The 14,189-nt window shown below is 35.7% G+C and overlaps 1 protein-coding gene across 1 annotated transcript; it reads left to right on the top strand.

The window, feature by feature from the left end:
* Nucleotides 1-53: 53 nt before the first annotated feature.
* NHLRC3 (NHL repeat containing 3) lies at nt 54-11,677 on the top strand. The gene is made up of 7 exons (XM_079135890.1): nt 54-411; nt 725-880; nt 1,181-1,328; nt 3,417-3,617; nt 5,307-5,398; nt 7,660-7,772; nt 8,337-11,677. The coding sequence occupies exons 1-7, from the start codon at nt 328-330 to the stop codon at nt 8,587-8,589; spliced, it is 1,047 nt and encodes a 348-aa protein (XP_078992016.1). The 5' UTR covers nt 54-327; the 3' UTR covers nt 8,590-11,677.
* The last annotated feature ends 2,512 nt before the right edge of the window (nt 11,678-14,189 follow it).

Raw genomic sequence — 14,189 nt, 5'->3', positions numbered from 1 at the left:
TCAACGACAAGTGGGTAAGGCATATCTAAGGGAGCCCCGATGTGGGTGGCTAGGAGAAGTCCGCTACACACACCATCCAGGAGGGTGGGGAAGGATGGTCACTGGTTTGGCCCTCTGGCCACCTGACATGGGGGCGGGAACCTGGAAAGTCTCTAGAAACCCGGAACTGATCTTCTGGGACTTACTTTCTTTCAAGTCTTTGTTCTTTTGTGCCTCTTGGAAGGGGATAGGAGATAAGGGTCTTCGCTGTGCAGCGACCAGGCTCTCAGGCCTAGGGTTTGTCCGGCCGCCTTCCCCTGTGGACCCTTCTGTCTCCGAGCTCTGGTCATGGCGAGATTTTGGGTCTGCGCGGCCGGTGCCGGCTTTTTTCTTGCAAGTCTGGTTTTGCATTCGCGTTTATGTGGCTCCCCGGTGAGTTGAGTAGTGAGGAAATGACTGTCGGTTTTGTGAATGGCACGGTTGGAATGAGGTCGTGGGCCCTGTCTCCCGCACCAGCTTGTCCCCAAACCTGCCCTTGAGGCTGAACCACTGACGAGTCACCTCGCCTCTAGGTGTTAAAAAGCTATGTGGATAGTATTTTTGCCTCCTCCCCAGCTCTAGAATAATTAAGTTTTATTGTGTTCGTTTTGGTCTTTAGATGTATAAGCGCATTTGTTTGGAATCTTTTTTTTTTTTTTTTTTAACCTGGAGGGCACACTGAATCTTCATCTTTATTTTACTTAAGGTTTTAAGAAATTTTGCTTTTCGAATTTCCTGGAAATCGGAGAAAGTTGCTTCTTACCGGTTGGATTTGAGTTGGCCTAAGTACTCAGACTACTTTACAGGAGCAACATTTTGTGTTGCAGTTGACTCACTCAACGGATTGGTTTATGTAGCCCAAGTAAGTGAGGATTTTTTTCTTTTTTTATGAAGACAAAGGAAACAGCAGACTTCCTGTTTTACTGTACTACGTATACATATACATTTATATTATTCTAGTTATGCAACTTTTTTGAGTTGGTTTAAGAAGATAATTTGGTTTAAATGTGATAGATATTAGTAATATTGGTAGGTTTTGAAATTGGTTTTTAAACATTACTAAATTTCTCAATTAACTTCATTTTTGTTTCTCTCTGACAAAATAAAGATTACCATTCCTTAAACCGATGCCGTCTAAGCAGTTATTTTTGTATACCTTCAGAGAGGGGATAACATCCCAAAGGTATTAGTGTTCACAGAGGATGGATATTTCCTACGAGCCTGGAATTTTACAGTTGACACACCACATGGTATGTTTGCAGCCAGTACACTACATGAACAATCCGTCTGGATCACAGATGTAGGAAGTGGTATGTGTAGTAATATCTATTAAATTGCCTTGCTGGAAATCACATCTTTGTCCATGTTCTTGCTTGTACATTTTAAAATCAGAGTTGCCAAGTCTAATCGTAATTTCTTTAATAATTCATTGAAATCACTGGTTCCTAAAAATCTTCATATTGTACTCCTGCAGAATCTAGAAATTAAACAAGGAAGTTGTATCATTATGATCTTTTAAACTTGTCAAGGTCTTTTCCTCTTTAAGTATTTGGTGGTTCTTCTCAGATTAAATGAGAGTACACCTCTTTAATAAAGCCAAATAAAATAGCGATCTTTTAAAAGGAATGAGTGAAGTTCTTAGTTCTTACTTTTCCATGCTAGATCTTTTTCAAAAGAGGTTGTTCTAAGAAACCATCGTTACTTTGTTGCCCAGAACACAGAGCTTTGCAGAAATTGGTGTTAATGGTTGTGGAATTCTGCTGACTGAAGTATGTCTGAAATCTTCTGTCTCAGATATTTTCAGTAGACAGTGCTGAAAAACAAAGTAAGCATAATTTAATTTGCAGCTATGAGGAGACTTTTCAGAGAAAGCAATTCACTTGTGCTGATAGCTAAGACAATACCAGAGATAGCCTGTCATTACCTGAAGAACTCAGGAAGACATGGGATCATAAATAGAATATTTGTAGTGATCCAAGGTCCAGTTATGTTCTTGACTTGAAGGATGTCCTACTGTTTCCCAGTTCTAGCTAGTTAAGATGTCATTTTTTTGGAATTAATGGGTTTTGTTTTTATAAATAGTGCCGTTATCACACTTGTTCTCAGAACCCAAAAAATCTCTGGACCTCAGATAATGGATAACTTATTTATTTTAAGCTGTATTTTGGATGGCAAAATTCTGGTTAAAACAAAAACTCTAGAATGCCTCTGAATTTGCTGTAAGACTTTAATGAGATTTTACTGTTTTTACTCTTCTTCCCCCCATTAATTCACTGTTAAAAATCTTTACTTTTTATTTATCCCATTCATGCCATTCCCCGCCCCCCCCGCCGCTTTTTTTTAACATGACTTCACTTGTTCTCGGAAATAAAAGAGTACAGATGAGCTTATATTTCCATGTTAATTTGTTTTTCCACCCACAAATCTGGAAAACAAGTTTTTATGTTTTTTTTTTCTCATTTTTCAAAGGAAAATACTTTTCTATTGAAAATGCAACTGCGAATGAGTCATTAAAAATTATTTATTAGTGTTCTATCTTCTTTGTCAATTTTTAAGAAACCTTGAGGTTTGCTTTCTCAAATGATACTGTTCTTATTGCTGCATACTTTGGCTCAAGGATCCAAAGCATGTATAATAATAAATACATTTTTTAAGATAGAATTGTAATGCAAACTGATTCACTTTATTTCTGGTAAGCTTAGGGTAACCAGTTAAGTTTTTTTGATTACCTATTAGTTGGGTCTTATATGCCTTTAAGTTGATTTCTGTTAAATGCTTTATGATTTTCCCTTGCTTATTAATGTTCTACATTTTTCTTTTGCTTAGATCATTTTAACTCAAATTTCAATGTATGTCAGAAAATAAGATGCCTTGCTTTGGAAAGAGTCTTCCTAGGAAAAAAATTAATGGGTTCAAATTTTTTAATTTGTTTCGATTAGGAGAAAATGTACTTTAAGAAGTTTGTGTTATAGAGAACTTTTTTCTTGACCTAATAAAATTTAAAATCTGTACGTTTATGCCTGAAATAACAGTTTCCCATATACATTATTCATTTTAAGTTCCTTCTGATTTTCTTTTATAAGCCATGCTTTTTCAAGGTCATAAGATTAAAAAAGAAAATGATACACAAATAATTTGTTAACATCATGAGCATTCTTTATAATGAGTCAGTTTTTTTATTTATTTGAATTTAGAATTCACTTATTTTGGAGTAACTAATTTAATTCATGAACAAATTTGTAACTTACCAAAAAGCATGGCAATTATAAAATTTAAGTATTTGAGCCATTCAACGTTGCATTGCTATTTAATTCTATCAGAGTTTTGCCCTCGGTTTATTTGAAAACTGAATGTTGTGCAGAAATTTAATAGTGAGACGTTTATGTCTATCTTTACAGGATCCTATGGTCATACTGTTAAAAAATACAATACCTTTGGTGATCTTGTTCAAGTTTTGGGTACGCCTGGGGAAAAAGGCACAGGTTTGAATCCCCTGCAGTTTGATAACCCTGCAGAACTATACGTAGATGACACAGGAGATATTTACATTGTGGATGGGGATGGAGGATTGAATAACAGATTGATCAAACTGTCCCAAGGTACATGGCTTATGTTTCTATGGCATTAAGATAATAATATTTTTTAAGTTGGATACTTGGTATAATGTTGTAACAGTGATTTGTAGGAAGCTGTTTGTAACGGGCTAAAATGTATTTCTGGGATAAAACTAGAAAACTGATGAGTGGCATTACCAACGAGAAATAATTCTACTATCAGGTCTACTTTTCTTCACCAAGGGTAGGATTTTCCTCCAAAAGGACCTGGAGGTGAAATGGGAATGTATCATAGGTTCAAGAGATAAGAGCAGCTGGGTGCAGTGTCACGTGCCTTTAATCCCAGTGGAAACTGAGGCAGGAGAATCACACATTCAAAGCCAGCCTCAGCAGTTAGTGAGACCCTGTCTCAAAATAAAAAATAAAAAATCAGACTGTGAATGTGGCTCAGTGGTTAAGCACCCCTGCATTCTTTCCCTGGTACCCCACAGAAATAAAGAGAGAGCTAAGTGGAAATCCTATCCAATTAAGAATGGAGAGTTAGGAGCCTGGAATGCCAGAATCTATTTTAATATACAATAAAAATTAGGAAATGGAGAAACTAAATTGGTGGCAGAACAAAATTTCAAGAAGTAGTTCATGAACTACACTGGTTTGGGTGGGAGGCAAAAAGAGGGATAGGCAGGGTGTTCTGGGAGACTTTATTTTGCAAGATCTCCAGGTGGTAGATCTTAGCAGGAAAGGAGCTTTGTGTCTCAAATCCCCACCTCCTTTCTCTTGCAAACTGTGAGAATACATTTCTGTTGGCCACCTGTTTGTACCCATTTTTAAAGGCAGCCACGGGAAACTAATACACCCATATTCAATCTGTCTCCTGAATTTGGTTGGTTGTTTTTTCATAGGATTTTTTAGATTTACCCCATCTTACCTTCCTTTAACTGTTACCAAATATATAAGTAAGTGATAAAATGATTATATACCCTCCAAATTATGGAACTCACTAGAAATATATCCTTATATAGTCCTACTCTAAATCCAGAATAATCTTATTTCAGTATCCTAACTTAATTGCATCTACAGCAGCCTTAAATTCAAAAAGGGTTACATTCACAGGTAGAAGAAGTAGGATCATGGTTAATCCCTGTAGAATTGATAATAAAGGAGTCAGACTATAAAACATAATGTCAATTTTTAAGCTCAGGGAAATGATAATACCAAATAAAAGATATATTGGGAAGGGGAACCAGTTTGAGAGAGAGAGAGAGAGAGAGAGAGAGAGAGAGAGATGAACCCTGAACAGTGATTTTGAAAACATCATAAAAAATTTGAATGGAGATAATGGTTAAAGTAGAGCCAAGTGTGGTGGCACATGCCTGTAATCCTGGTGACTCAGGAGGCTGAGAGTTCAAAGCCAGTCTCAGCAAAAACCAGGTGTTAAGCAACTCAGTGAGACCCTGTCTCTAAATAAAATACAAAATAGGGCTGAGGATATGCCTCAGTGGTAGAGCACTCCTGGGTTCAATTCCCTGTACCCAAAAAAGAAAAAAAGAAAAGTAGATAATTGCTTGAAGCATGGTAAAAATTAGGCAAATTGATGTATGGATAGAAAGCCAGGATAGCATAGTCAAGTCAATGAGGGTATATAATTTTGCAATTTTTATTACAAAATACAATACACAAATATATAAAGACATTCCATATATTACACTGACCACATATATTTACTGTTTATAGATTTCATGATCCTTTGGCTGCATGGAGAAAAAGGGACAGGGCCTGCTAAGTTCAACATACCTCACAGTGTTACACTTGATTCATCTGGTCGGGTAAAATACCGTGTCATTGTGTCTAGGACAATGTGTCTGCATATGTGTGTGTGTGGGCATGTGGATCTGTATGTTAGTAGGTATGTCTGGGTCAACTTCGGAGCCGGGTACGCACTCATACTCTCTTACAAATGTTGGGGTCCTTTACCAAGGGGGTTCCCCAAGTATTTAGAAATGAACACAGTAGATTAGAAGGAACAAATAATGGATCCTAACATAAAGTTAGGTGAGAAGAAATGTTGCCCTAGTGTTGAAAATAGAGGAAAACTTTTCAATTCTTGGGAAAAACATGTTGATCATAAAGGGGATGGGAGAGGTTAATCTTGAAAACTTGAAAGAGCCACATAGGCAGACTTTTTATCACTAGTTGCACTCTGAGGAACAGAAAGCTTTAACCAAAAAATGTCAGTCTGTTCCTGTCTTTTCTACCCTACCTATGACCACCTCCTTTAGCCTTTACTCACTTCTGATGTCACTTCTTTGGTGTTACCTTTCTACCATCAAACCTCCATCAAAAATTTTTGTATTTGTCTTTGTGTTTTCCTACAATAAGTAGCCTGTACTTCCTCATTTTAGTAACTATCCTGCTATATTATCATTATTTAATTGTTTCCCCTAATAGATTGTAGGCTGTGAAAGCACATATTGAATTTCTCTTGCTTTATATTTTACTGCCTAGCACACACTAGTCATACATACTTGTTAGATAGCTAAACATCTTGACTCATAGTGCATCAGCCTTTTTGCCTTCATGCCATTGGACATTTAGTCCATTTTCCATTTCTGATTCTGTGTGCAGTAAACAACCATCTAATTATAATTCCATTTTCCATGTTGATGAATGTTTCGATCATTAAATCTGTCTACCACAAGAACTTAACTGACCACATGAACTTTGAATATGAATTGAGAACTACAATGTTAGAACTCTAGTTTTATACATTATCTTCCTGAGCTTGGTTAATTTTCCCTTTGTGGGCTAAGAAAAAGGCCAAATTTCAGAGCATGCAAGACCTGGACCCATGTAAAGATGGTGAGGAATGTTCTAACAGACATAATGTTCAATGGGAGTACTCTGAACTGAGTGATAAGAAGTGAGTGTTAATTTCTACACACTTGTATTTTTATAACAGCAGCAGTGCTATTCCAAGCATTTTACATGATAAATTCATCATGACAACTCTACATAAGTTAATTCACCCTAGAGTTAAAGACTTAGTATTTCTTAAACAGGATTTATTATCATCAAAATTTGTTGAGTGTGAAGAAGGAAAGAATTTGCTAACAATGTAGATTGTCATTCAATCCCAGAGTGCTAACTTTATTTCCACCTTGGTCATTTGTCTAAAAGAGTGATTCCAAAATCCTTAAGCAGACCTGACCATAGTAAAGAATAGAAGATCAGGAAAATACCATGAGAAATTCCTTACTTAGACATCATGTTTCTGCCTGACAATGAAGTCAGTAGCTACCAAAATTCATAGATCAAAGAAGATAAAATCAGTTTCCCTGCAGAAAAAGTTCCTGAATCCATAAACCCAAGAAATCCAACTGACCTGAAATGTGGGGCAGGGGACAAAGGTCAGCAAAGTTAGCTCTCCCCTCCTGTTCATTCTTCCTACCTCTCTACAGCCCCTAGACACATGTCATCAAAAGCCATTGCACTTTATGCATGCTTTAATTTCACACACACATGAAATGCCATTTAGAATGAATCTAACTTCCTGTTCTGCACTAGCAGTTCCTTAATAACACATTACCTGTAGCAAACCTAAATTAAACCTATTATCATACTTTATGTGTTTCAAGTATATCCCACTCTCCTCCTTTAAATAGTTTACTTTGGACAACACTTACTTACTTGTTGCCTGCTCTGGGAACAGGCAGGCTGGCAGTGCTCAGTGAAGGTGGATACTTCTTGGAGGACTAAATGAGTGTTGTCTTTTTCTGTACCTCTTAATTCTAATCATTGTATTAGAAGTGGTAGACTTGTCCAGATTTTAGTTACTTGCATGTTTAGTTCAGTAGACAGACCATTACAGGCTTTGGATTAAGACACGTGACCATAGAGTTTGACTTTTTGCTTGTAAGGGTACTCCAGACAAGGATTCTAACCTTTCTCTCCCCATCTGAAAATGGACTTGATACTCCTTAGTAACTGTAAATGCTGAGATAATGTATTTACTGATGAAACTAAGCATTGATTTTCTTTTTTATTGTATCCCAGAGCTTTTCCATTTTGTATGTTTTTGGTTTCTCAGGTGTGGATTGCTGACCGAGGAAATAAAAGAATCCAAGTATTTGATAAGGACACTGGAGAGTGGTTAGGAGAATGGAAGAGTTGTTTCACAGAAGAAGGACCTTCTTCAGTTAGGTAATTATTCCTTTTTATTTTAAAATGCTTGTTTTAGTTGATTTATATTATTGACTTCCTCTGAAGCCAGCCGAAAGTTTAAAATATTTCTTGTTAACTTTGATCAGGTGAAAATGGACAAAAAAATATATATACAGAAATTTGATATCTAGGATTTTTAAATCCCAGATAAAGTGAAAACAGTTATACTTCCAGTGCTCTATGGAATTTCAGTATCAGAGATAATAAATATGTGCTAGACATCTCCTATAGCCTTTGGCAAATTTCTAAACAAAGAAGAAAAGTCTACAGCATTGGACCCAGCCTAACTCCAATTCTCTATTAGTTTCTATTTGTTTGCTGCTATCATATTGATTTTGTTTAATTTAAGCTATTTTTGGCTACAAGTACCATCATAGATGTCTTACTCCTTCATCAGAATTAAACCAAATTAAAATTTTCCTTAAAAGAATATTTCTCTGAGTAGGTGCCTATTGTTTAATGCTGTAGGGGTATAAAAATGTTTTAAAAGTAAGCATTTATGTGGCTTCTATATGCATTTATGTAAAATGTCTTCCTCCTCAGATTTACTCCAGATGGGAAGTACTTGATTGTGGCCCAGCTGAACCTCAGCAGGCTGTCCCTTCTGGCAGCACCCCCTGTGGGAAGCATTGGTGACTGCTCTGTGATCAGCACAATCCAACTACCAGATCAAGTGTTGCCACATCTCTTAGAAGTCGACAGAAAGACTGGAGCAATCTATGTAGCGGAAATTGGGGCAAAACAAGTTCAAAAATATGTCCCTCTGAATAGCTTTGTTCCTGCATTTGGTGCATAGAGTTTTGTTCCTGGAGATGCTTGATGGCATGGCAGTTCAGATTCAGAGATTCATTAAGGGTTTCCCATTGGTATCCAAGCACAAGAATTTGTTTTTACTGGATCTATTTGATCAGAAGTATTTATTTTTGATTTTATGCCATTAAGAATCATGTTTTGTTGATATTCTTGGGATTTAATTTTACTTACTAAGTGCATAAGGACATTTTAGTGAAAGAAATGTAACTTAAAAAAACGGTGTCAGAAAGAGGAACTAAGATTGTAACCTAGTTATTTGTCCTAGCTAATAACTCCTTTGGTTTAGAAAAAAGAAAAGAAAAAGTGGGACTAAAGATGACTTCATAATATAATTTATTGAATATTGTGAAAAACTGCAAACCTCCAGTCCATTCAACTAAAGTAAAATGGACCGCTTGAGAAATTGTTAATAAAATGAACTTTTCAGTAATTTGAGTACCTGCCAGGTCCTGAAGATTCAAAAATGAGGAAGCAGTGTTGTCTGCCTTTGTGTAGCTCGAGATCAGTGGGGAGACAAGCAGACAGTCACAGCACAGAAAGCAGCGCACAAGTGTAGAGGGACATTAGTAGGAGCACAGTATGTAATTGGATTCAGGGAGTCTGCCCGGGAAGTCAGCTTGAGCTTGAACTTCAAAACCAGGAGGAATTTGCCAGGGCACGCAGAGGGGGAAACATGTTTAAAAGCCCAAGTTGGGTTTTGTTCTTTAGCTATAAAAGGCTTAATGTGATCTATAAATATAGGAGTATCTGACATCCAATAAGCACTTTACTGAGAGGAGTTTTTATAAATAAATAGAATTTTTAAAGGTTAATGTTAAAAATAAGGCCTCTCCTCAATTCTTTCTATACATATTTTCATTTTCTTTTTCTTTTTTTTTTTTTAGCACAAACTCAGTTCTTTTCTAACATTTGTCTACCTCAAAAAAATTTTTCAGGAGAATTATTTATATGGAGGTGTGCCAAACATTTGGAGCAATTAAGATGAAAATTTTCCTGCCTTTTATATTTCTACTTCTGTTTCTATCCTCTTCCCTCACACTAGTCTGAATATTAGCTTAGATTAGGTTTTGGGGGAACCTTATTATGTTGTGATCTTTCAAAATTCTTCACCTTTCCTTCCAGCCCGTTTATCCCAGTGTTATACTGTGAATTGTAGAGCATATGAGGAGTCTTGAGCTGACTTTGCTCCTCCCCCATTATGTCTGGAGTCATACTGAATTTATGACTGAATCCACTTGTTTAGATACATGGATCATAATGTGGTTAGGAAGGTAAATCTTCCAACAGGAAACCCTAACCTGTATTCCACGGACTTTAGTCAATGTGTCTGTGCAGCTATTTGATCTTGAACACACTGTCTTCATTTTGAGTAATGTGGGAGTATGGTGGCATTTCCTTTTTCATGAAGGCTGTGAGGATGAGGTGTTCACCAGGTACAGATGTGCCCTTCAAGTCTTATAAAACTTGCTGAAAATGTTATTTCTGTATATCTGCAAAAAGTGTTTGATTGGTATCCTTGCAATCACAGCATTACACTTTTTTCTTTTGGATTCATTGATTGAGTGATAAATGTGTTTTCCATTGAAAATATGCATATTAAAATTTTGAAAGAAAAGTCCATATTATCTGGCTTTCCAATTAAAGATTGATTTTATCATCATAAAAAACAGTTTATGACTTCTTACTCCATTACTCAGCAATTGTAATATCACAGATTGGTGCTCAGAGAATGTCCCCATCTTTATAAAATGTAAGGTGCTGTGCATAAATATTGATGGAGGTTGCTTGGAGGATTTAAACAGCCTGGCTTTGTTTGAGGTGTTGAGTGGTTACAGCTGAGGGTAATAACTACCTATTGTCTTATGTTTTTACAGTAGAAGTGAAACCTCTTTATGCCTCTACTTTCTGGGCTCATTCATGGAGTAGGGAGGAGAGGGAAGGGAGGAAGTGTTCCAATCAGAAACCAAAGGCTAAGTTTTTTTTTTTTTATTACTTCCTCTATAAGAGTGAATCTTTAGATGAAATGTTTGTCATCCTGAGAAAACTTAGGTGCAGTCTAATGTGAAACAAAGAGGACCTGTTAAATTCATGTGTAGGTCACTTAGCAAAAGACTTCTTCAAGCTCTGCTGCTATGAGGTTTAAACAACAAAATCCTAACTTACTGGGCTTTTGCTGGTTTTAGATACTTAGTATTTGAAAGCAGTAGTGTATCACCAACATTAAAATTAGGAACTCCTAGGGATTTACTTGGCATCCTAAAATATATCAATCTTTTTTTAAAAATTCTACATTTATATGACTTTAAATTGCTTTATTTTCAGCAATAATCAAAAAAAATTTTAAGTCAGAACAAATTAGCTTTATTCATTCAGCAAAAAATATTAAGACCAAAAAAAAAAAAAAAAGGATAGAGTTACTCAGGCAAGTGTCCTCTGCCATTAGTAGTTGACTGCTAGTTGAAAACCTACTTAAATCATTGCCCTACTTCTGGAAGTTACCCTGTTTTGCACTTGTGTTGCATTACATTCTTCATACAAAAGAGGGCACTAGAGTTCTGCATATAGTAAGCATTTCCTGAAATAAATGGGCAAATGTCAATCTTCTCTATAACTTTGACTTTAAAATTGAATCTACAGTGTTAACCATACCTATGTTTTTTCTGCATCTTGCTTACATTTTGAGGAAAATAGGTTTACAGATGACACATTTTTCAAGGGTTGGAAATATACTGTTTAATTGAACTTTTTGGCATTGAAAAAAAAGTTTAAATCTTTTCAATAATTCAAACTGACAGATTGAGGTGAATAATTCACTTTAAACAAAGGAAAAAATGATAATCTGATTATGTGAGTGAAGTACAATAGAAGATGCATTTTTATCAACAGAATTCTTTTTCTTAGTACTAGTTTTTAAAAAAAAAACCATTTTGCCTTGTGGTTTCTGATTATCTTACATACATATAAGAAAAGTGGGTTATTTATAGCAAAGTCAAATCATATCTGTACCTAGCACTTATCCATAGAATCTATGAGTTGATAGAGCAAACCAATCCTCTAACATGTAGATACTCCTCTAAAAGGAGTATACAAAAGAACTAATTAGAATTGGAACAATAAAAATAGCATTTCTTAAAAACTTTTACCTCCTGCATTGTAAATAATAATAAATAAAATTTAATTCTGCTTCTGTGTAATTCATAAAGAAAAGATACGTGTTTTGTGTCTGAAGTCACTTAGTTGAACATTTGCATTAAGGTGAAAGCAGGATTCCTAAGAAACATAATATTGAATGAAGCTGCATTAATTTGGGAAAGAAGATATGTTTATGGTTTTAAGATTCTGTCTGGGAATATAAATCATTCTAATGCCTTATTTTATATCCTTTAATAAGATTTCATCCTTTTTTCTGTTTATATTCTTCTGTGACAAATTTAAATTCTTGTATCAAATTTTCCTATACATTTTTCTATTTCTAATTAGTCATTGATATTAGGAGAGGTCTTAATTTTATCTTCTATTTACCTTAAAAATGTTACTTCTTTTAATTAGTATTATGTATATTTGTATTTTCTTAATATTCCACTTTGAAAATAAAGATAACTGCATAAAGATAGCTTTCGATAGTCATATTTTTGTTATTAAAATTTTTATTACAGTAGCTACACCATTCAAAACTGTTGAATAATGGTGATAGGGATATCCTTATTTCTGACTTTAATGGACATATCAGTATTTTACCAATAAATATTATGTTTGCAATTTTATTTAAGTATTATTTCATCTCTTGGAGTTTCATTTATACTAATTATTTAATTTCACAAAATGGCTTTTGGTGTTGATGTATACTATATGTTGATGTAATAAGTGTTAGACATTTTTTTTCCTTTCATTTACCACTGGAAAAAACTTGACCATAATGACTTGTTTGAAACTTTTATTCATGAAACAAAGAGGGCAGTAGAGTTCTATTTATATACAACTTACTATGTTCTACCTATCACCAAAAGGAATTGTTTCCTTAATATAAAATATTTAGAATACATTGATAGACTAATGTCAAACGTTGTATGGGAGAGGGGATAAAAGTACATTTATTCAAAACCTAGGTTAATAATGGTTACAGAGATTACGCATTGTTTCTGAGTAGCTGTAGCAAAGAAGGAAATATAGATATATAACTCTTACCTGATTAAAGCAAATGGATTAATTCTTTAGAGAGCAAGGACTTTTTTTTCTCTTTTCATTGCATGCATCTTACAGGTGAAACAAAACAGCACTATCTTCGAATTTTAATAGAACACAAAGAAACTTTTATTTTTTACATGATGCGGAATCAAGGGCAGTGTAAGAAGGGGATAGAGTCTTTAAACCAATAATGGTAAATATCAAGCGTTCGTATTTGATGCATACACCACTAATTGCATGTAGTCTTCATCACTCAGAAGTGATGGTGGGCGATGTCCTGTATCTCTACCCTTCAATATGGTAGCCCCTTGCTCATGTGGATACTGAGCACTTCAAATGTAACTCGTGTGTCTGAGGAACTGAATTTTCTATATATTTTAAATTTAGATATCACGGGTGGCTATTGGCCACTGTAATGGATAGTAAACGAGACAACTCCAGCTTTGTCATCGTAACTACTATTTGTTTTCATTCAATTCCTTTGTTTATTTTTGTAATGTACCTTTGCTTTCAGAGCCCCCAGCTAAACAGGGGTTGCAGTACCAGAGCAGCTAGCAATCCTGCCCTGATGGGCTACAAAGAGGAGCTGGATGTGGGTGTTTCCAGTGCCACACGCAGCATACACTTCAACCTGGTGGATGGCCTAATAGTTCTCAAACCAGAGACTGGGTGTTCTGTCACAGGAGAATCTGTTCAACCATCAGATGCCCTTGTGGCTCTTATCTGACCTATATCCAGCTATGCCTGCCTGACCATCATTCTTGCATTTGGTTCCCAACCCTATGTTCTCCCTGGTGTCCAGGAAAAATCCAGCCTGGCACAATCCCTGGTTCTTCAGGTGGAAGCCACCACCATAATAGGAAACACGTTCGAGGAGATCCCGGCAAAGAGGGCATAATGAATCAGGGAAAACCTCTTTCCTGGATTGCCCAGGTCACTTTCAATTTCAACAAAATGTCAGAATGTTCCATTTAACCAAAGCACCAGTCTGCTAGGGGAGGAGAGGCCTCTAAATTTTCCTCTCTGGCCACTGACTTGAGCCATTTGGGTGTGGTGTAGAATTGAAAACTGTGTCAAGAGAGACTGAGCCCTACTTCTGGTATGAGAAAGTTAAATTTGTATCCAAAGTAGATGCTGACGCAAAATAAAATTATAAGAATTCACTACAGCCATCTCACAACCCCTCGAGATCACAGATTATCTAATATGACCCTCCCACTTAGATATTTGAGTTGCAGCTGTTTGGATTTTAGATTTTCACTGGATATGAACCCAAGAGAATGCCAACTGACAGAAAGGACCAAGAATCTTCTCAAATGTTATTTTGAAATCTGAACCAAAATGACTCTAAATTACCATGCCGGAGTATAAACAATACAGATCTTTATCTTCTAGATT

The sequence above is a fragment of the Sciurus vulgaris genome (genome assembly GCF_902686455.1).
Source record: "Sciurus vulgaris genome assembly, chromosome: 4".
NCBI classification, from domain to species: Eukaryota; Metazoa; Chordata; class Mammalia; order Rodentia; family Sciuridae; genus Sciurus; species Sciurus vulgaris.
The sequence above is the reverse complement of the archived record's forward strand: the minus strand, read 5'-3'. Positions and strand labels throughout refer to the sequence as shown.